This window comes from Entelurus aequoreus, linkage group LG15 (assembly GCF_033978785.1).
Source record: "Entelurus aequoreus isolate RoL-2023_Sb linkage group LG15, RoL_Eaeq_v1.1, whole genome shotgun sequence".
NCBI lineage: Eukaryota > Metazoa > Chordata > Actinopteri > Syngnathiformes > Syngnathidae > Entelurus > Entelurus aequoreus.
The window spans coordinates 2,885,769-2,911,211 of NC_084745.1; the positions used below are offsets into that span (position 1 = coordinate 2,885,769).

The following is a 25,443-nucleotide window of genomic DNA, read 5'->3' on the forward strand; positions in this document are numbered from 1 at the left end:
ATATTAACAGTAAATGAACAAGTGGATTAATAATCCATTTTTACAGTTTGTCCCTCATAATGTGTACAAAATAATAGGTGTATAAATGACACAATATGTTACTGCATAGACTAATTAGGAGTCTTTGTTTGTTTACTTACTACTAAAAGACAAGTTGTCTAGTATGTTCACTATTTTATTTAAGGACTAAATGACAATAATAAACATATGTTTCATGTACACTAACATTTTTTTGTTCAAATAAACCCAATAATTATATTTTTGTGTGAGTCCCCTTTATTTAGAAAAATGTATCGAAAGTAATCGATTTTTGGTACCGGTAGCTAGTGCTCCTCAATGTAAACAACAACTGTAATGATACCAAGTACAAGAGTGTATCTAGTCCATATTACAATGAATACATCTTTTTTATTTTTTATTTTAAATTCATATTATGTTTATAAAGTCAGTAAATACGTCCCTGGACACATGAGGACTTTGAATATGACCAATGTATGATCCTGTAACTCAGGGGTCACCAACGCGGTGCCCGCGGGCACCCGGTAGCCCGTAAGGACCAGATGAGTAGCCCGCTGGCCTGTTCTAAAAATAGCTCAAATAGCAGCACTTACCAGTGAGCTGCCTCTATTTTTTAAATTGTATTTATTTACTAGCAAGCTGGTCTCGCTTTGCTCGACGTTTTTAATTCTAAGAGAGACAAAACTCAAATAGAATTTGAAAATCCAAGAAAATATTTTAAAGACTTGGTCTTCACTTGTTTAAATAAATTCATAATTTTTTTACTTATAACTTTCAGAAAGACAATTTTAGAGAAAAAATACAACCTTAAAAATTATTTTTGGATTTTTAAACACATATACCTTTTTACCTTTTAAAGTCCTTCCTCTTCTATCCTGACAATTTAAATCAATGTTCAAAAAATTTATTTTTTATTGTAAAGAATAATAAATAAATTTTAATTTAATTCTTCATTTTAGCTTCTGTTTTTTCGACGAAGAATATTTGTGAAATATTTCTTCAAACTTATTATGATTAAAATTTTAAAAAAATTGTTCTGGCAAATCTAGAAAATCTGTAGAATCAAATTTGAATCTTATTTCAAAGTCTTTTGAATTTCTTTGAAAAAATTTTGTTCTGGAAAATCTAGAAGAAATAATGATTTGTCTTTGTTAGAAATATAGCTTGGTCCAATTTGTTATATATTCTAACAAAGTGCAGATTGGATTTTAACCTATTTAAAACATGTCATCAAAATTATAAAATTAATCTTAATCAGGAAAAATTACTAATGATGTTCCATAAATTATTTTTTTAATTTTTTGAAAAAGATTCGAATTAGCTAGTTTTTCTCTTCTTTTTTTCGGTTCAATTTTGAATTTTAAAGAGTCGAAATTGAAGATAAACTGTTTCAAAATGTAATTGTCATTTTTTTGTGTTTTCTCCTCTTTTAAACCGTTCAATTAAGTGTAAATATCATTCATTATTAAATAATAACATAGAGTTAAAGGTCAATTGAGCAAATTGGCTATTTCTGGCAATTTATTTAAGTGTGTATCAAACTGGTAGCCCTTCGCATTAATCAGTACCCAAGAAGTAGCTCTTGCTTTCAAAAAGGTTGGTGACCCCTGCTGTAACTACTTGGTATCGGATCCATACCTAAATGTGTGGTATCATCCACAACTAATGTCAAGTATCAAAGAAGAGAAGAATAAGTGATTATTACATTTTAACAGAAGTGTAGATAGAACATGTTAAAACAGAAAATAAGCAGATATCAACAGTAAATGAACAAGTGGATTAATAATACATTTTTACAGTTTGTCCTTTATAATGTGGACAAAATAATATGTGTATAAATGACACAATATGTTACTGCATAGACTAATTAGGAGTCTTTGTTTGTTTACTTACTACTAAAAGACAAGTTGTCTAGTATGTTCACTACCGTATTTTCCGCACTATAAGGCGCACCTAAAAACCTCCAATTTTCTCAAAAGCTGACAGTGCGCCTTATAATCCGGTGCGCCTTATATATGGACCAATATTGAGCCACAGCAGGTCTCGCAACTACGGGATGCATAACATAACCCCAGCCTCTACTGTAGCGTCTATTGTATGCGCCTTATAATGCGGTGCGCCTTATAATGCGGTGCGCCTTATATATGAACAACGTTTTAAAATAGGCCATTCATTGAAGGTGCACCTTATAATCCGGTGCGCCTTATAGTGCGGAAAATACGGTATTTTATTTAAGGACTAAATGACAATAATAAACATGTTTCATGTACACTAACATTTTTTGTTGAATCAAGCCAATAATTAAATTTTTTGTGGTCCCCTTTATTTAGAAAAGTTTCGCAAAGTATCAAAATACATGTTGGTACCGGTACCAAAATATCGGTATCGAGACAACCCGACTCCCAACTTCTGTTATTAGGATCTCTTCAAGTAAAGAAGTGCTGTCCAATTAAAGTTCAATCAATGAGTGTATTACTTCTCCAAAGCCACTGCACCGTATGTAGGCCACGGCTTTCCAATGAACCGATCTCACCAAGTCTGTGTTTGAGCATACCAATGAGTGTCTTCGAAAAGGAATCTTTATTGGAAGACTCCCTTCTTACTGAGTGAGTGTAGTGTGAACAACAACATTGTTCACCACGTGAGCTAGAAGCCGACGGGCCTGAGGCTGTGGCATATCTGTCGTACTAAAGACCTAACGCGTTCATGCAGGGACTACCAACGTTGCCGTGTCTTGCCGTTCACACGACCCAAGCGGTGAGATGCTGTTCTTTTGAAGGAGATGGCAGGCATTGTGATGGAAGGGTGAACACAGACACACCTACTGAAGAAACCGTGTCTGGAAACGACACTGACCTGAAAATGTCCTCGTATGGAAATGACAACCAGGTTGAAAAACCCAGGATGGTAGCTGGAGATAAGGACAAAAGAAACCGGCAATGCGGAAAAACGGATCCAAGCCAAATAGCTTTCAGCCACCATGGCAGCGGTGGTACTACAGTGGAGCCGGAGTGGGCTTGTAAGCTCGGCATTAAAAACCAGAACAGAAGCTAATCTGAAGAGCCTTTTCAAAAGGAGAACAGAGACACTGGGAGCGTGTACCACGGTGTTGTTCGAGGGGATTCCGCTTCCTCTCTGCGACAATATGCCAGCCCAAAGTGCTCAAAACCAAGCTTAGCTCCTCAGCCTTGGCACCGCCTCAGTCGCCCCACGTGCCAGTGTCAACTTCAGCTCTGAACAACGCCAACCGCCTATGCCAGACTTCAATGAGCTCGTGGCCTCAGTGCCCGTTCTCCAGTCTTTTCCTTCTTTACTACCCACCTACAGCTTTTTGTCCCACTTCACTCAGACACAACTTGATTTGGTATCAGTTGGTTGATATTTGGTATCAGTTGGTAGATATACTGAAACGTAGAGGTGGGGGAAATAATGCATATTTAGATGCATCGCAATCCAGACATGGACGGCTATAAAATCGATTAGTAAACGTAAATAATTGATGTATTTATTGCAAATAAAGTATCGCAGACAGTTCTAAAGGCTAGACTACTGCAACGCACTTCTTGTCGGGATCCCCAGCAAGAACATCCGGAAGCTGCAGTCAGGGCCGGCCCGTGGCATAGGCCGTATAGGCAAATGCTAAGGGCGCCGTCCATCAGGGGGCGCCACGCCAGTGCCACAAATGTTGGAGGAAAAAAAAAAAAAAAAAAAATTGGTTGGTACTATTATTTCTAAATACATAAAATAATCCCACGTTAATTAAAATGCAAAGTAAAGCCTATTTAATAGAAATATTATTTGTTACAACATTACGCCCTCCCCCGGCACGGTGCGCCCCCTCCCTTCCCGTATCATGACTCTTTTTGGACGTCACCACATCAAAAAATCAACACAAGATGTCAAAACGGCCAAAACTGTCAGGTGCCCAGGGAAGAAAAAAGAGAAAAGAAGAGGAGAAACGAGAAAAAGACAGAGGTAGCAGGTAGGTAACGTTAGCCTACATGAAATTATTTGTCTGTTACAGAATGTGATAGTAACCTGGCTTTTGAGCATTAAGCTAATGTTACATGATTCGGCAATTGCTAATCAATAAATAGCTAGTTCTGTTTTAACGTCGGGTTAATATTGTGGAGGGGGCTAAATTGTTATGGAAAATAATAATGTAACGTTAGGTAATTACAGTACTCCCTGGTGTACAGTAATTTGTAAGTCATTCTAGTTAATACAATATTAAAAAGCACAAATAGAGAACTCTGTAGGATCCCCTTTTTTGTAATATAGTTGTTAAAGTCATACTGGTTTGATATCTTGTTTTTGTGCAGTGCCTTATTTATATTGTATTTTTAATTTATTTTATGCAACTTGTTGACACGTTTTATTTTGTGTTTATGAATGTAAAAAATATTGTATTTCATATATTCATTTTTTATTTTTTGTATTAATTTATTTATCCATATTTTTTTTAATCGTGTTAACTATTCTGATTGTTAATTTGCTTTCTTTAAGTAAACAAAAAGGTCAAAGACAAAGCTATTCGGTTTCTTGTGAGTATATACACTTCACTGCCGATGTGGGGGGGCGCCACCTAAAATCTTGCCTAGGGCGCCAGATTGGTTAGGGCCGGGCCTGGCTGCAGTACTTACAGAATAGTGCTGCTAGGACCCTGACCAGAGTGCGGAAATACGACCACATCACACCAGTTCTCAAATCCTTTCACTGGCTTCCTGTTCCACTCAGGATTGAATACAAAGTCTCCCTACTAACCCACCAGTGCCTCCATGGAAATGCCCCCCTACTCACTACTCACCCCTAAATCCTCCACACGACACCTATGCTCCGGACAGACTAACCTCCGAGGACAAAGCTACGAACTATGGGAGACCGGGCTTTCTGCTCCGCCGCTCCCAGTCTGTGGAACCATCTCCCTGACCACCTGAGGGTACCACAGACTGTGGATGCTTTAAAAAAAAGGCTTAAAAACCCTTCTTTTTTAAAAAAAAACTTTTTTTAGAGATATGCGTGCTAGTTCTAGCTATTAGGCTGTTCTAGTTTTTATTTTTTTTAAATTTGTATTATCTTTTTATTTTATTTTTTGAATACACTGTAGCACTTTGAGGTTGTTTGTCAATGTAAAGTGCTTTTTACAGATAAAATATATTAGTATTATTTAGGGATGTCCGATAATATCGGCCTGCCGATATTATCGGCCGATAAATGCGTTAAAATGTAATATCGGAAATTATCGGTATCGGTTTTTTAATTATCTGTATCTGGGGTTTTTTGTTTTTTTTGTTTTTTTATTAAATCAACATAAAAAACACAAAATACTCTTACAATTAGTGCACCAACCCAAAAAACCTCCCTACCCCCCATTTCTTTCTGTTATCAATATTCTGGTTCCTACATTATATATCAATATATATCAATACAGTCTGCAAGGGATACAGTCCGTAAGCACACATGATTGTGCGTGCTGCTGGTCCACTAATAGTACTAACCTTTAACAGTTAATTTTACTCATTTTAATTAATTACTAGTTTCTATGTAACTGTTTTTATATTGTTTTACTTTCTTTTTTATTCAAGAAAATGTTTTTAATTTAGTTATCTTATTTTATTTTATTTTTTAAAAAGTACCTTATCTTCACCATACATGGTTGTCCAAATTAGGCATAATAATGTGTTAATTCCACGACTGCATATATCGGTTGATATTGGTATCAGTTGATATCGGTATCGGTAATTAAAGAGTTGGACAATATCGGATATCGGCAAAAAGCCATTATCGGACATCCCTAGTATTATTTTTATTATTCAAAATGTGTATTTATTTACCTCACCAAGAGATCCGACCAGATCCTTTATTTTAGGGACCAGATCCTTTATTTTAGGGAACTTATGTTCCAGTTTTGCACACATTTTCATTGATTTAATAAAAGTGATAATTGAACTCTCTTATTGCAAATCCACTACTTTTAAAAGTTGCACGTATTTAGATTAAATTAAAGATGAATCAATAATCAATTTTCAATCGAATCATAGCTCTTGAATCGTAATAGAATCCCAAAGACTGGACTGTGACTTGATTTAACTCGATTCAACAGAGCCCGTAGCAACGAACGCTACTTTCGTAAAGAACTACCTCTAATCAAGGCAGACTTGGTCAGCGCCAACTCGGCCTGGCCCATATCTCAATGTTATCAATATACAGCAGTGTTTCCCATAACCTGCCAAGATACCTGTGGCGGTGGGGGCGTGGCTATGGGCGTGGTCACCGTGACATCATCCAGTAATTTGCATAATTTACTACAATGATTTGATTTTCTCTAAAAAGGCTCAAAAAATGTATACTTACTAATTAATAATAACAGTTTTGTTTTAAACGTCCATCCATCCATCCATTTTACAATATTATTACAACACTTTATGTACATATTTATATACAGATTTGAACAATAAGGTATTCACTGAAATATATTTATTAATTGTGGTTCTTACAAAAAATATATCTTATAAAAGCTAAAATGTCTCAAAGCTCTGCCCCTTTAGTGCATACTAAATAATTTAACTTTAGCCTACTACTACAACCATATTATTTACCAGCAACATAAAGTGAAACAGAGGCAGAGGTGTCCTGCCACAGTCAGTAACAAATAAACAGAAAACAGTAGTGGTGGTAGATAGACACAGAGCTTCATCAAACATCTGATCTACTGAACAAAGAGCTCCAAAAATCTTGAACTTTAGACTGCCATCAGTTTTACTCCCTACACTTAACCATGTGTTTCCTACTGCCTGCAGACTTTGCACCCTTTGTTATATACACATGTTGTGTTTCTAATATAAATACATTTAATAAAGTCAAATACAAATAAGGCAACAAGAGAAGTATCCTACATGCCCGTTAAAAAACAAACAATGGGGAACCGGTACTTTTCAAACAGAGTATAGTACGGTTTTTGATTCATTAGTACCGCGATACTATACTAGTACCGGTATACCGTACAACATGAGTGCAGAGGATTGTGGTTCTCAGGAGGATACACACCAAGACCATCCATAGTCACTCAAAAGTTCAATTATTAACCATAGAAGTGCTATTTTTTGGACGTTTGAAAAAGCTGAAATGTCCACGGTAAATCCTGCGGTTGAAGAAGTGTGATTATTACAGCTGTGAGGAAGAGTAAGTGTTTAATGTGAGGCCAGAGCAGCAACTACTGTATCTTTCCCCAGGAAGCAGAGCTACAAAACGGCACACCTAATAAACAACAACACGGGCCTCGGAGGGAAAAGGAATGAAAAAGTGCCCTCCAACCTCTGGAAGGAGGAGCAGCCATTGACAATATCTTCAGTAAACGTGAAGAGATGTTCCACATTGAGATGTTCTACTTCTGCTTCTTGCTATTCCAGTCAGTTATCCAACCAAACCAATTAATATCACGAATATATGGATCAATGCACCCTCATTGTACGTACTTGCAGAACCACCAACACTTGTTATAGAGCAGGGATCCTCAAACTGCTGCTCATGGACCACATCCAGCCTGCAACTGGCCACTATCTGGCCTGTGGGATGTCTGAAGTTAATAAAAAATAACTTATATATATATATATATATATATATATATATATATATATATATATATATATATATATATATATATATATATATATATATATATATATATATATATATATATATATATATATATATATATATATATATATATATATATATATATATATATATATATATATATATATATATATATATATATATATATATATATATATATATATATATATATATATATATATATATATATATTACGGCTGCAACTAACGATTAATTTGATAATCGATTAATCTGTCGGTTATTACTTCGATTAATCGATTAATAATCGGATACAAAAGACAAACTACATTTCTATCATTTCCAGTATTTTATTGAAAAAAAACAGCATACTGGCACCATACTTATTTTGATTATTGTTTCTCAGCTGTTTGTAAATGTTGCTGTTTATAAATAAAGATTTATTTTAAAAAATAAAAATACAAATATATATATATATATTTTATTTTATTTTTTTATTTTTTTTAAAGCCTCTGCGCATGCGCATAGCATAGATCCAACGAATCGATGACTAAATTAATCGGCAACTATTTTTATAATCGATTTTAATCGATTAGTTGTTGCAGCCCTAATATATATATATATATATATATATATATATATATATATATATATATATATATATATATATATATATATATATATATATATATATATATATATATATATATATATATATATATATATATATATATATATATATGCTGTATATATATTATATACACACAGTATATATATATATATATATATATATACACACACATATATACATACATATATATATATATATATATATATATATATATATATATATATATATATATATATATATATATATATATATATATATATATATATATATATATATATATATATATATATGCTGTATATATATTATATACACACAGTATATATAATAGTATATATTTCTGTCTTGCCTCTGGTGAGGGCGGTCGCATTTTTCTCCGCTCCCTCCTTCCCTGCTTGCTCTCTTTGTTTTTGTCTTGTCTGAACTATTTTGAAGCCTCTTTTCTTGAGCTGTCCTCAAATCTAAACATCAAAATGAATTTGATCAACTGGACTCTCGACGCAATTGACACAGTCTTTTCGACAAGGAAAAGAGGCTCGGGGGAGCCTGGCTGCCCTGATGGAACCATTGCTGCGGGGTACGTGAGAGATTCCTGGAATACTTGGAGAATCATGTGCCTCTCAGTCCTTTCCATCGAGGACGTGGAAGACATCTACCTATTTGGAGCTGTGATCGCAGGGCATTTGCTGATTGGGCTGGGCATTGCTCTGGTGTATCGTCAAATTCGGAAGACGATGGCAGCCACTCAAGGGGCCAACAGGCTGTTCAACGCAATGGAAGGATTGGGTCGTGCTGTGGGATCACAGACTGGAGCGATTGCTGATTTGAATCGCAAGGTAGATTCCATCTTGATGATGTTACAGAAAGAATAAATTGGAATTGTCAGAGCCAGCATATAGAGCAGGAATGTCATTGTTTTGACTGCTCGAAGAAAAAACAACATCTTAATCTACGATTTGACTCCCTCGAATGGCCTTGAGGAACAGGCTGTTTGAAAACACTCCCCTGAGGACTCCTCAAAGATGGACGCTTTTGACCTTTCCCTTTTTTTCAAAAGCACCTGGGTCGGACTCTTGAACTCTTGAACTCTTGGGGCCGGCCTCGGCCCATAAAGACAATCCAACATCTCACCCAAGTTAATTGGGCATACATGCACGCACACACCCCTCCCCAAATCAACGCCTTCACCACTGCTTTATTCCTCCGGGGTTGTGGGGGCTGAGCAGCGCTCAACAGCAGCTGCCGGCCTCCAAAGTCCTGTTGGATGACTCGGTTGCGAGTTGTTGTGATTAAATGTACCATGTTTATGTGTGCCATGCTATGTGAGGTTTTTTTCCTCGGACTCAGTCTGGACCATTCCTGAGGGTCCAGCCTCAGACTGATATTTTTTTTTACTTCCCCCCTCCCCCCAATGTCACCTTTTTCCCACCTTTTTGAGGAGCGCCTAAGTGAGGCTGATCCGTTGGCGGTCCCGTCTTGTCTCCCTGTAACGTATGTCTGCTCTTAGCGGGATTGTGCCGAAAATGTAATTTCAGTTCTTATGTGTCTTGTACATGTAAGAATGGACAATAAAGCTGATTGATTGATTGATTGATTGATTGATATATATATATACACACACATATATACATACATACATAAATATATATATATATATATATATATATATATATATATATATATATATATATACTGTATATATACGTATATACAAATATACATATTGTATATACACATATATGTATATATATATACACACACACATATACACGTATGTATACATATATATATACACACATACACATACATACATATATACACATGCATACATAAATACACACATATATACGCACACACACACACGTATATATACACACACACACATATATATACACACACACATACACGCCCACACACAAACACAAATATACACACACACACATACAGTATATATATATGTGTGTGAAGGTGTATGTGTATGTATATATACATATATATATATATATATATATATATATATATATATATATATATATATATATATATATATATATATATATATATATATATATATATATATACATATATATATATATATATATATATATATATATATATATATATATATATATATATATATATATATATATATATATATATATATATACACACACACATACATACTGTACATATATACATGCATTTATTTGAACAAAAAATGTTAGTGTACATAAAACATATGTTTATTATTGTCATTTAGTCCTTAAATAAAATAGTGAACATACTAGACAACTTGTCTTTTAGTAGTAAGTAAACAAACAAAGACTCCTAATTAGTCTATGCAGTAACATATTGTGTCATTTATACACCTATTATTTTGTACACATTATGAGGGACAAACTGTAAAAAATGGATTATTAATCCACTGGTTCATTTACTGTTAATATCTGCTTATTTTCTGTTTCAACATGTTCTATCTACACTTCTGTTCAAATGTAATAATCACTTATTCTTCTCTTCTTTGATACTTGACATTAGTTTTGGATGATACCACACATTTAGGTATCGATCCGATACCAAGTAGTTACAGGATCATACATTGGTCATATTCAAAGTCTTCATGTGTCCAGGGACATATTTACTGACTTTATAAACATAATATACATTTCTTTTTAAACGAAAGAAGATGTTGTGATGCCAAAAAATAGACGTAATCATAGTAGTATCGACTAGATACATGCCTGTACTTGATATCATTACAGTGGATGTCAGGTGTAGATCCACACATGGCATTTGTTTACATTGTGACGCCGGTGAGTTATTGTATCCTCCTACGGTGTGTAGTGGAGCATGTTTAGCTATGATACTTGTAAGAAACGTACTTTATTTGTCATCATGGAGGCCAGGATTAGTGATTTAGAAGTAGCTAAAACACTGTGGATGGACATTAGCTGCTAGCTAGCTAGCCATGTCTTAAAGCAGCTCTTCCTGAGGGTGTTTCAGTGTTATAACTTCACCTTTATCTGGACTTTTTACACCAAAATGCGTCCGTTCTCCCTTTTCTGTCTACACACTGTGTCTGCTTGTAAGTACTCTGTGTGTGTGCGCTGCCCAACATGCTCCTCTGCTCGTAAAACCAGCAATGTCGGTATAGTACTGCAAATGATTCATTAGTATTAGTACTGTACCAATACCGTACAACCCTAATGGTCACATGCCAATCTTCTAGTAGACATGTTTTCTCTGGAATTTGCATGCAAATTAACATCCGTGATTGAAATTAAAATTCGATTGATTGTCCGGCCCAATCACAGACTTAGTGATTAGTAATTAGTCTCTGGTTCTGGTTCTGGTCCCTGGGTGGGTGGGGGGGCAGCTGCTGGGACCCGGTCTAATTTCACTCACTGCTTGATCTTGACCCGGCACAGGTGTCTGGCAGCTGTTGCCATGGCAATGCCATCGTCAGGGCTCATGAAAGTGCAAATTGACCACGGCGGGGGGGGGTCTAATTATGCGGCTGCGGTATCACGCAGGTGACATAAGACACAAAGTGGAGGCGCATGAATCCCAACCCATTGTGTTGACGTTCATGCAGTATGGAGACAAGTGAAGAAATATGAGCAGAAGACACACCAAAGTGTTGTCTGTGGTATCCTGCAGCGCCTGCTGGCCTACTTAGACGCCATCACGTGGGACTTCAGCGCCTCTTAGTGCTCCAACCTTGCAACTGCGGCCAACAATCTGCCTGGCACTGAAGCGCTGACTCGTTAGTTCCTGCAGTAATGAACATCATCACCGCTGAGGATTGAGGATCGGACCGTGATCCCATCACGCCGCGGGGACCCACTTCCTTTGACTCCTAATCAAGACCTTAAACACCAGGGGAGCCCTAATATATAAACACACACACACATATATATATATATATATATATATATATATATATATATATATATATATATATATATATATATATATATATATATATATATATATATATATATATATATATATATATATATATATATATATATATATATATATATATATATATATATATATATATATATATATATATATATATATATATATATATATATGTATATATATTAGGGCTGCAACAACTAATCGATTATAAAAATAGTTGCCGATTAATTTAGTCATCGATTCGTTGGATCGCAGAGGCAATTTTAATTTTTTTTAATTTTTTTTTTACTAAACCTTTATTTATAAACTGCAACATGTACAAACAGCTGAGAAACAATAATCAAAATAAGTATGGTGCCAGTATGCTGTTTTTTTCCAATAAAATACTGGATAGGATAGAAATGTAGTTTGTCTCTTTTATCCGATTATTAATCGATTAATCGAAGTAATAATCGACAGATTAATCGATTATCAAATTAATCGTTAGTTGCAGCCCTAATATATATATATATATATATATATATATATATATATATATATATATATATATATATATATATATATATATATATATATATATATATATATATATATATATATATATATATATATATATATAATTAATAATGATTAATAAAGATGGAGAGTAAAAGGTGGGTAAATAGAGAAGATAAGGGGGGAGGAGGACATTGGAAGTGATGGCTAACAGGACAGCAGTTATTGATGATGTATTGGAGTGTATAACAGTTGAAGTTATGAAAGAGAAATGTAATATTTTATACGGCACACCAGGTCTAATCAACACTTTGCACACTGGATGGAGGAAACATTCTCTCAAAAGACACAAATATGTTCATGTGTGGCCGGGCTGTGAAACTTCTTTTCATGGGAGGCCCACATGGCAGTCATGTAACAGTGAATGTAACAATATCATTTTTCTATTTTATTTTTATTTTTTTTAAAAAGTTTATCACCCCCTCAATGTTTACCTATAGCTCACCTTTTTTGTAAGGGGCCCCAGAAGTTGGCAGACCCGTCAGCGATCCTGTTCTGTCTCCCCGTAATGTTTGATCCTGTTCTGTCTCCCTGTAATGTTTGATCCGGTTCTGTCTCCCTGTAATGTTTGATCCGGTTCTGTCTCCCTGTAATGTTTGATCCTGTTCCGTCTCCCTGTAACATTTGATCCTGTTCTGTGTCCCTGTAACATTTGATCCTGTTCTGTCTCCATGTAATGTTTGATCCTGTTCTGTATCCCTGTAATGTTTGATCCTGTTTTGTTTGATTATGTTCCGTCGCCATGTAATGTTTGATCCTGTTCTGTCTCCATGTAATGTTTGATCCTGTTCTGTCCCCCTGTAATGTTTGATCCTGTTCTGTCTCCCTTTAATGTTTGATCCTGTTCTGTCTCCCTGTAATGTTTGATCCTGTTCCGTCTCCCATGTAATGTTTGATCTTGTTCCGTCTCCCTGTAATGTTTGATCCTGTTCTGTCTCTGTGTAATGTTTGATCCTGTTCTGTCTCTGTGTAATGTTTGATCCTGTTCTGTCTCCCTGTAATGTTTGATCCTGTTCTGTCTCCCATGTAATGTTTGATCCTGTTCCGTCTCCATGTAATGTTTGATCCTGTTCTGTCTACCATGTAATGTTTGATCCTGTTCTGTCTCCCATGTAATGTTTGATCCTGTTCCGTCTCCATCTAATGTTTGATCCTGTTCTGTCTACCATGTAATGTTTGATCCTGTTCTGTCTCCCATGTAATGTTTGATCCTGTTCTGTCTCCCATGTAATGTTTGATCCTGTTCTGTCTCCCTGTAATGTTTGATCCTGTTCTGTTTGATTCTGTTCCGTCTCCATGCAATGTTTGATCCTGTTCCGTCTCCCTGTAATGTTTGATCCTGTTCTGTCTCCATGTAATGTTTGATCCTGTTTTGTCTCCCTGTAATGTTTGATCCTGTTCCGTCTCCGTCTAATGTTTGATCCTGTTCTGTGTCCCCTGTAATGTTTGATCCTGTTCCGTCTCCCTATAATGTTTGATCCTGTTCTGTCTCCCATGTAATGTTTGATCCTGTTCTGTCTCTCTGTAATGTTTGATCCTGTTCTGTCTCCCTGTAATATTTGATCCTGTTCTGTCTCCCTGTAATGTTTGATCCTGTTCTGTCTCCCTGTAATGTTTGATCCTGTTCTGTCTCCCTGCAATGTTTGTCTGATCTTGAATGGGATTGTGCTGAAAATGTTAATTTCCCCTCAGGGATTAGTGTAAAGTATTTCTGATTGTGATTCTGATAAAAGTATAATCATTACATTATTGCTTTTGCATTTGGTTATTTGATTTGTGTACATTGATGGAAACTTGCTTTGAAATGGTAAGTCAAATATTTATTGTTATTTTTACAAACTATCATACGGTATATAATATTTAGGGGTGCTAAAAATCGTTTTTTTATCACTTTCAAATCCTACGGAGCCCCTAAAGGGACATGTTTTTTTTGTTTTTTTGTTTTGTTTTTTTTAATTATTTTTTTTAGACATGTATCTCGTGCATACGAGAAACTTTTTGTAAAGTTATATAAAAAAATGTATTTTTTAAAAGTACATTTTTTTTATTTTTTTTTAAGACATGAGAAACATGTCTAAAAGAAAACATTTAAAAAAAATGTATAATTTAAAAAAAAATGTTTTTATAACTTTATAAAAATGTTCTCGTGCGCAAGAGATACATGTCTAAAAAAATACAAAAATACAAAAATATTGGGGAAAAAAAAAAATCCCCCATGTCCCTTTAGGGGCTCCGTATAATCCCGATTTTGTTTAGTAATTTTCAAAAATGGAATTTTGTGTAAGCCACTTAAAAAAATGTCTGTTAGGATAATGTCAATGAGGGATTTTTAATCACTGCCATGTTGAAATTGTAACTAATATTGATACTGTTGTTGATAATATTCATTTTGGTTTCACTACTTTTAGATTGTTCTGTGTCATGTTTGTGTGTCCTCTCAATTGCTCTGTTTATTGCTATTCTGGGTCGGGTTTGGTTTTGGAATTGGGTTGCATGTTATGGTATTGTTGTGTATTGTTTTGTTGGATTGATTAATAAAAAAGAAAAAACATAAATAAATTGATTTTTTTTTTTTTTTTTTGAGGAATTAAAAAACAAAAACAAAATTTTAGCCCATCTCTATGCTTACGTGGTGCACGTATGTGTCCTACGCCAGCAACCAAAAATAGGTTTTGTAAGCTGCTTTGTTAACGTTTTATTATTATTATACAAAATAATACATTAAAAAAATCAGTTGAATGGAGTATCGATTATGAATCAAATCCTGACCTCAAGAGTCAGAGTCAGAATGGTGCCCAATAATAATTGAATATTTGTATATATATATATATATATCAAAGTTTAAAACATATGAAATTGAATGTATTACATTCATTATTATCTGTCAAAATGGAAACAATTGAAACATTTAGTAAGAAAGATGAAGTATGCACATCATTCCCAGGCTTTCACGGGCCACATTAAATGACGTGTCGGGCCGGATCTGGCCCCCGGGCCTTGAGTTTGATACCTGTGGTCTGTGGGGACTACAATATAGATCTGCTTCATTCAGGAGATCCACTGAAGACTTCATAAATACAATGTGCAGCATGGCTTTATTTCCCCCAATCACCAGACCAAGCAGAATGATGTCACACAGGTGATTGATAACATTTCTACTAATGATGTAAATAACCACATTCAAAGTGGAAACTGATATTTTAGATCATTTACCAGTTTTTACAGTTTATCACAAGAATTATAGAAATATAACTCCAGTCAAGCAAATGACATATAGACTAAATAAAAGAGGAAAAGCTGATTGTGTTTAAAAACGCTCTATTTAGTCACAAAAAGGCAGATCTATATTGTAGATCAGATACAAACAGTGCATATGAAGAACTTTTGATATCGTTTTTGTTACTCTATGATGAGTTTTGCCCACTAATCCCCTGAAAGAGCAAAAACGAATCAAAAGAATGTCCTTGGATAACAAGTGGACTGAGCAAGTCTTGGCAAAAGAAGAATTAATTATACAGAGAAGAAGCAGAAAATAAATATAAAAATAAATTGACCCATATTCTAAGAACGACTAAGAAGGAGTATTATAAAGAATTGCTGGAAGAAAAACAATACAATACAAAGGAAGTATGGAACATTCTGAAAAACATCATTAAAAAGGAGGGCCGACTAATTAATTACATAGTTTTTTTTTAATAGAAAATGATGTAAGACATGAATTCTGATGCCCATAAATTCAAGTTATTTTTTTGGAACTTGCAAGTCAAATCCCTGACTCTGAAATGACTGATGAGAGGGAGGATCTTCTTCTAAAGACAAATCCACAAACAATGTTTTTCAAACCAGAGATCATAAGTAAAAACAAAAACTTCCACTGACTATCAAAGGTTGGATATGACATTAATAAAGAGTAGAGATGTCCGATATTATCGGCCAATATATGCGTTAAAATGTAATATCGGAAATTATCGGTATCGGTTTTTTTATTATCGGTATCATTTTGTTTGTTTGGTTTTTTTTAATTAAATCAACATAAAAAACACAAGATACACTTACAATTAGTGCACCAACCCAAAAAACCTCCCTCCCCCATTTACACTCATTCACACAAAAGGGTTGTTTCTTTCTGTTATTAATATTCTGCTTCCTACATTATATATCAACATATATCAATACAGTCTGCAAGGGATACAGTCCGTAAGCACACATGATTGTGCGTGCTGCTGCTCCACTAATAGTACTAACTAGGGATGATACTCGAAACCGGTTTTCCCGGTTGTTTGATAAGAAAAGAACCGAGTCCTCGGACTTGAATCCCTTTTTGAGAACCGGTACCCGTCATCGAGACCACTATAGTAAAGGAAAAGAGTTGATTCTTTATTCGAATCCCGTCCCGACCAGAAATGCTCCGTGGGACATCACAAGAATTGACGTCACGTAGCTCAGTCATTGGGCGCAGATAGCGAAAGCAGGAACACAATGGACGGGAAAAAGCGCTCCAAGGTGTAATAAAGTTCAAAACAAAAGCTATCATCCATCGAATAACTTTACTGAGAGATTTGAGCAGGGTAAAACACATGACCAACACTTTTACGACCAACCGGAAACATAGCAACCAGGCTAGCAACGCACCTCCTTTACGGCAGCTGTCGCAACGTTCTTAAAACAACCGCAGCACATACATATATATACAACATATCTCCCTTTTTTAACTTTAGTTTTTCTTTCCTTGTAAACGTTACAAAATCACACTGTAGATGTGTTGTCTGTCTAATTATAAATAATGCAGACGAGGCGTGTTGGCTGAGTTCTTGACGTTTACTTTCACAGCGTGGCGACATGCAACACTTTTCGGGGCTACAGCGCATGCTCGTCACTCCCGTTGCATGCTGGGTAGTGTAGTTGTTATATTCTCTCGCTCATAACATTTTTCCCCCTATAAAGAAATAATGTTAACTCAATAAAGTGTATTTCTGTTTTTAGCTTTAACTTTTCATTTTTTAGCATTGTAACCACATTTGCAAACAACTTTTCTCTTCATAGAATTTTCTTTCCATAAAGAAATAAAGTGCAAAAATGTCAAAGCATCATAACAAACAGTTATGTTCCAATAGCAGCAGAAGTGCACTTTTTGGAGAGCTGTATTATTTTCAGTTTTGTGCCCAAGGGACTGATTTTATTTAACACTATATTATTATTTATACACCTTTAGTGATCACAGAGACAGGTTGTTTTTGTGTTACTGTATATATTTGTTTCTCTGAAAAATCCCACTTAATATACTTTGGGTAACAACAGTCAATATTTATTTATTTTTTTTATTTATTTTTTTTAGGTGTGTAACAGTCAATATTTATTTATTTATTAGATTTTATTTTTTTATTATATAATAAAAGTGAGCTTTTGTTAAACCAAATATTGTGTGTTTTTTTCCATATACAACAACCTATCTGGACTCGATAAGAGAATCGATAAGGAATCGGTTCGATAAGAGGATTCGATAATAGGCTCGAACTCGATAATTCCTTATCAAACATCATCCCTAGTGCTAACCTTTAACAGTTAATTTTACTAATTTTCATTCATTACTAGTTTCTATGTAACTGTTTTTATATTGTTGTACTTTCTTTTTTATTCAAGAAAATATTTTACTAATTTTTTTAAAAAGTACCTTATCTTCACCATACCTGGTTGTCCAAATTAGGCATAATAATGTGTTAATTCCACGACTGCATATATCGGTTGATATCAGTATCGGTTGATATCGGTATCGGTAATTAAAGAGTTGGACAATATCGGAATGTCGGATATCGGCAAAAAGCCATTATCGGACATCCCTAATAAAGAGTACATATTCAATGTATTATTCCACACGGGTACATTCCCCACAGAAATGAAAATGGCAAAGGTCATTCCTGGTATAGAAAACTGGCAACAGACCAAAACTTCACAAATTATAGACCTATTTCAATACTGCCTCCATTTTCTAAAATATTAGAAAAACGGTTTAATAATTAATTGGGAAAACTTCATAGAGAAACACAAACTACTTTTTGAATGTCAGTATGGAATTCGAGCTAAAAGATCAACTTCACGAGCAATAATTGACAAAATTGCGGATATTACTAATTTTTGAGACCAAAAAAAATGTGCAAAAGGAGTATTCATTGATTTAAAAAAACACCATTAATCATAATATTCTATGAAACAAATTAGAATAGTTTGGAATAAGGGGAGTGGCTTGCAGGTGGGTGGAAACTTATTTGACGGACAGGTGTCAGTTTGTGAAATAAATGACAGTTGCTCTTCATGTCTTCGTATTCCGTGTGGTGTTCCGCATGGATCAGTTTTGGGTCCAAAGTTGTTTTATCGTATATATTAATGATCTGTGTAATGTCCCAAAATGCTCAAAGCTGCTCTTATTTGCAGTTGATACAAATTTTTTTTTTTTCTGATAGTAACTTGAATAGACTTATTGATAGAATCACTTTAGGAATAAAGAAAATGCAAACATGGTTCAAAAGAAACACGTTGTCTTGAAATTTAGGTAAGAGAAATACAATTATTTTTTGGAAATAAGTACAAAATAAATATGATTAAAAGGGAATAACATTGAGAGAGTTGAGCAAAGTAAATTCCTCAGAATAATAATTGACGAAAAATTAAATTGGAAAGTATTGAAATACATTGATTGGAAATGATCAAGAAACATTGGAGTGCTGGCAAAATCACGACAAGAGCTCGATGGAAGTTTGGGGAAATCATTTTAAAACCAACATACAAAAACAGGCAGTTAGAATACCGTATTTCCTTGAATAGCCGCAGGGGCGCTAATTAATTTAAAACCTCTTCTCACTCCTGCGTTTACCAAAAGCATGCGGGATTGACAAGCATGCGTTAATTATTTTAACACTTCTTCTCACTCCGGCGCTTACCTTATCATGAAAAGCACATTTAATAACAAACAAATTGATTATGTTTGTTCAGTATAGTGAGGTCCTTTGTTATTATGTTATTATGAATGTACTTTATGATATATTGCACATTGTTCTGGGCAAATGGATCCAGATGAATGTGATCAAGTGTAAAAAAATGGGGGGAATTCAAAAAGTTTATACTTCTTCCCATTACCCTTTTGAGATATTTGTATTTACATTGTCTTTTCTTCATTTTCTTTTGTCTTTTTTTGTGAAATAATAATATTGCCAAATCATATCAAATTGTTAAGTGTACAGACTTTTATAAAATAACAAGAATTGAATTGAAAAAATAAATAAAACATGTTTAAAATAAGAATTTAAAATATTAATTCATTGACAATGTCAAGCTTATGAGATGTGATGCAAGTGTTAATTAAATTTTAATTTAATTCTTAAATTTTAAATGACATTTTTTTATGTTTTATTTATATTTATATAAAAATTTCATTTTTTAAATGACATTTTTTTTAATGTTTTTATTAGATTTTTCATAAATGGCAGTGATGATGATGTAAATGAGGGATTTTTCATCACTGTTATGTTGGAATTCTTACTAATATTGATACTGTTGATATACATTTTTGTTTGACTACTTTAGGATTGTTTTGTGTCATGTTTGTGTGTCTTCTCAATGACTTTGTTGATTGCTATTCTGAATGTTGCTTGGTTTGGAACTGTATTATTATTGTGTATTATTTTGTTGAAATGATTAGAAAAAAAAGAATTAGTAATAATTCATAAATAATAAAACAGGAATACATTTTGAGAAAAAAAAGATCTCGTGTATGAAAATGGTTGAGGCAATTATTCAATAACATCAATTAGAGTTCAATGATTCCGTTTTTTTAGTTGAGTTTCTTTTCTTTCCCATTGAGATCAAAGATCTCTTTTCCAAGGGAGATTAAAAACAGTAAACAACACATAAAACATCAAATGTACAACATTAAAACTTGCTCACATAGCACATGTGCATAGAGACAAGGTAGACTTCAGTCCTTTCACAGAAGCTTTAAACTCATTCAATGTAACAAGAGTTTGAAGTTGAAGATCCGATTGTAGGTTATTCCAAGCCTTCGGTGATGAAAACCTAAATGTTTTCTTGCCCAGTTCAGTTCTTACTTTGGGGACGACAAATTGCAGAACATTCATTGAACGGAGATTGTGACTTCCTTGTTTCTTTGTTAAAAGACAAGACGGATAAGATGGGGTGATACCCAGAATGGTTTTGTAGATGACCACATACCAATGATTGAGGCGTCCAGCACATAAAGACGTCCAAATCTATCAGTTGCAGCTGTGACAGATGTCTCATGAACCTGCACTTCCCGCTATTGTCCAACAGATGGCAGCAGAAAGCAACAAAGCAGCCACAGCATGAGGACGACATGGGGTCAAGTCCACCCTGGACAGTCCATGCAGGACAAAACTGTTGACTTGTACTCTGCAACCCCACACCTTTTAGAAACTGAAACTGACAGCCTGCACGAGGTGGACCTGTCAGTGTGTATGAATCATAGTCTTGTAACGGTTGAACCTGTGCCAGACATCTTGGATCCAAACCGTCGGACTGACAGGTAACGGCCTTCAGTCAAAACTGCTGCTACGCAGATAACATGTCCCGACAGGAAGTAAACAATTCCAGAGATCAAGCTTGAGAACATGACCAGAGCAATGGGTGAAGAGGATAAGTCCTCGGTGAACACACTGCTGGTAAAATAAGGAGAAACAAGGACCTGAGCGGATAGGAAAAACTGGACGGACTGGATTTACCACAACAGGCGCAGGAGGAAACAAACACCCACACAGTGTGCACACAAACTGTCTCAACACAAAGGAAGATGTAAAATCGTCCCAAAGAGGAAAATCATTAGTTACCTTTGACCTTTTACTGTAAAATGTTAGGCTGGAACAACTCAAAAGCATGTAGTTTCTAGGTGTGTACACAGCGGCCTCTGGTGGTGAATTTGGGGCATTTAAAGACAAACAAAACAGTACTTTGTATTGAATCCCAAGGACGCGGTGCATATTAGGCACGGACCCAGGTGCAGTCGGCACTGGTCCCATGAGAGCCATGGAACAGGACTCTGGCTAAACCCTGGACAGGAGCACAGCTGGGTGGAGCTGCCTCTGACAACTCTTCTCCTCCACCGATACACACCATCAAAATGGAGCAGTAACACAGCACGTGTGCACCACTTAGAAGCGTAGGCTTGACTGTTGCGTAACGTCTACCGTCAGAAAAAGGAACAGGAATGCATTCTGGACCGAAGCCAAACTGTTTTCACTCCAGTCTCCAGCCACAGAATGCTGATGTGCACAGAAGACGACGCAACAGGCAGCAAACACAAAACAAATCGACCCAATGCCAAACTCACCCGGTCTTTGTCATCCGCCACGTCGCACAGCACGTCACCCAGGTCCAGAATTCCTCCGTCGTGGTGTTCCAACCGGTGGACCTGAACCCAGTAGCTGGGGTCCTGGGGGGGTGGGGGGGAGAGCTTGTTTTAATAAGATGTTTGCATCATATGGACGTAAGGTTATTAAAGAGACGTAGCACATGATCATTGCCAGATGTTGGAATCAGCTGATGTCATCACTATGTGGGTCATAACCCAGTTGGTACAGAGGCTTGTTATGAAATATGATTTATTATATAGTAGGGGTGTAACGGTACACAAACATTTCGGTTCGGTACGTACCTCGGTTTAGAGGTCACGGTTCGGTTCATTTTCGGTACAGTAAAAAAACAACAAAATATACAAACCCCGTTTCCGTACGAGTTGGGAAATTGTGTTAGATGTAAATATAAACGGAATACAATGATTTGCAAATCCTTTTCAAGCCATATTCAGTTGAATGTACTACAAAGACAACATATTCGATGTTCAAACTCATAAACTTTATTTAACTTAGAATTTCATGGCTGCAACACGTGCCAAAGTAGTTGGGAAAGGGCATGTTCACCACTGTGTTACATGGCCTTTCCTTTTAACAACACTCAGTAAAGGTTTGGGAAGTGAGGAGACACATTTTTGAAGCTTCTCAGGTGGAATTCTTTCCCATTCTTGCTTGATGTACAGCTTAAGTTGTTCAACAGTCCGGGGGTCTCCCTTGTGCTATTTTAGGTGCCACACATTTTCAATGGGAGACAGGTCTGGACTACAGGCAGGCCAGTCTAGTACCCGCACTCTTTTACTATGAAGCCACGTTGATGTAACACGTGGCTAGGGATGATGTTTGATAAGGAATTATCGAGTTCGAGCCTATTATCGAATCCTCTTATCGAACCGATTCCTTATCGATTCTCTTATCGAGTCCAGATAGGTTGTTGTATATGGAAAAAAACACACAATATTTGGTTTAACAAAAGCTCACTTTTATTATATAAGAAAAAAATAAAATCTAATAAATAAATAAATATTGACTGTTACCCCCCTAAAAAAATACAATAAAATAAATAAATATTGACTGTTGTTACCCAAAGTATATTAAGTGGGATTTTTTCAGAAAAACAAATATATACAGTAACACAAAAACAACCTGTCTCTGTGATCACTATAGGTGTATAAATAATAATATAGTGTTAAATAAAATCAGTCCCTTGGGCACAAAACTGAAAATAATACAGCCCTCCAAAAAGTGCACTTCTGCTGCTATTGGAACATAACTGTTTGTTATGATGCTTTGACATTTTTGCACTTTATTTCTTTATTGAAAGAAAATTCTATGAAGAGAAAAGTTGTTTGCAAATGTGGTTACAGTGCTAAAAAATGAAAAGTTAAAGCTAAAAAAAGAAATACACTTTATTGAGTTAACATTATTTCTTTATGGGGGAAAAATGTTATGAGCGAGAGAATATAACAACTACACTACCCATCATGCAACGGGAGTGACGAGCATGCGCGGTAGCCCCGATGTTGCCACGCTGTGAAAGTAAACGTCAAGAACTCAGCCAACACGCCTCGTCTGCATTATTTATAATTAGACAGACAACACATCTACAGTGTGATTTTGTAACGTTTACAAGGAAAGAAAAACAAAAGTTCAAAAAGGGAGATGTGTTGTATATATATGTATGTGCTGCGGTGTTGTATATATATGTATGTGCTGCGGTTGTTTTAAGAATGTTGCGACAGCTGCCGTAAAGGAGGTGCGTTGCTAGCCTGGTTGCTATGTTTCCGGTTGGTGGTAAAAGTGTTGGTCATGTGTTTTACCCTGCTCAAATCTCTCAGTAAAGTTATTCATTGGATTATACCTTTTTGTTTTGAACTTTATTACACCTTGGAGCGCTTTTTCCCGTCCATTGTTTTCCTGCTTTCGCTATCTGCGCCTAATGACTGAGCTACGTGACGTCAATTCTTGTGATGTCCCACGGAGCATTTCTGGTCGGGACGGGATTCGTTCCGAGGGATTCGAATAAAGAACCAACTCTTTTCTTTACTATAGTGGTCTCGATAACGGGTACCGGTTCTCAAAAAGGGATTTGAGTCCGAGGACTCGGTTCTTTTCTTATTGAACAACCGAGAAAACCGGTTTCGAGTATCATCCCTACACGTGGCTTGGCATTGTCTTGCTGAAATAAGCAGGGGCGTCCATGGTAACGTTGCTTGGATGGCAACATATGTTGCTCCAAAAGCTGTATGTACCTTTCAGCATTAATGGTGCCTTCACAGATGTGTAAGTTACCCATGTCTTGGCCACTAATACACCCCCATACCATCACACATGCTGCCTTTTACACTTTGCGCCTAGAACAATCCGGATGGTTCTTTTCCTCTTTGGTCCGGAGGACACGACGTCCACAGTTTCCAAAAACAATTTGAAATGTGGACTGGTCAGACCACAGAACACTTTTCCACTTTGTATCAGCCCATCTTAGATGAGCTCAGGCCCAGCGAAGCCGACGGCGTTTCTGGGTGTTGTTGATAGACGGTTTTCGCCTTGCATAGGAGAGTTTTAACTTGCACTTACAGATGTAGCGACCAACTGTAGTTACTGACAGTGGGTTTCTGAAGTGTTCCTGAGCCCACGTGGTGATATCCTTTACACGCTGATGTGGCTTGTTGATGCAGTACAGCCTGAGGGATGGAAGGTCACGGGCTTAGCTGCTTACGTGCAGTGATTTCTCCAGATTCTCTCAACCCTTTGATGATATTACGGAGCTTTTTAAAGGAACTCAAAGCGCTTTGACACTATTTCCACATTCTTCTTCTTAAGGTTGTCCATCGTACCCGATGACGACAATCCATCTCTATGTTTTGTGAGTCCTCATGTGGCTGAATAGTCCAATCCGTGATCCACATGATCTGCCGCAAACAGAGCAGGTGAAGGCACTGACTGGGGGTGCAGGTGTGGAATACAATGGAAATAAACATGATTTGGTGCAGATAAGAGAGGAAAGATCTGGAAGACGACTCCCTCCATGGTCATGTCAGAAAAGAAGCTCCTGGTCTATGTTGTGACCTCCCACTCTCCCTTTGTTTGCCTCAGCGCTCTCTCTCCTCCAAGCTGAGCTATCTTTGGGTCTGTGGTCAGATGCCTTCAGGCTGTGTTTTACTTAACTCCACTGTGGTGTAGCAGGAAAACTGCTCCAACTCACAAAGGGAATGTTGCCGTGTTCCAGTATTTCCCCCCTTTTGGATGTTATTAGGGAGGAACATGTGGTAAATCCATTACTGGGACCAGAAACCGAGCAGGGTGAGGAGGTGTTGTCGTCACATACACTCGTGTACAGTGTCTACC

At 35.9% G+C, this 25,443-nt stretch overlaps 1 protein-coding gene across 1 annotated transcript in view; it reads right to left on the reverse strand.

Moving 5' to 3' along the window:
- The window catches only part of LOC133629694 (partitioning defective 3 homolog), a 799,726-nt gene that overhangs the window by 693,947 nt on the left and 80,336 nt on the right, over positions 1-25,443 (reverse strand). Inside the window, exon 2 of the mRNA XM_062020594.1 lies at positions 22,077-22,178. Coding sequence (XP_061876578.1) covers positions 22,077-22,178 — 102 coding nt within the window. The remainder of the gene's footprint in view (positions 1-22,076; positions 22,179-25,443) is intronic.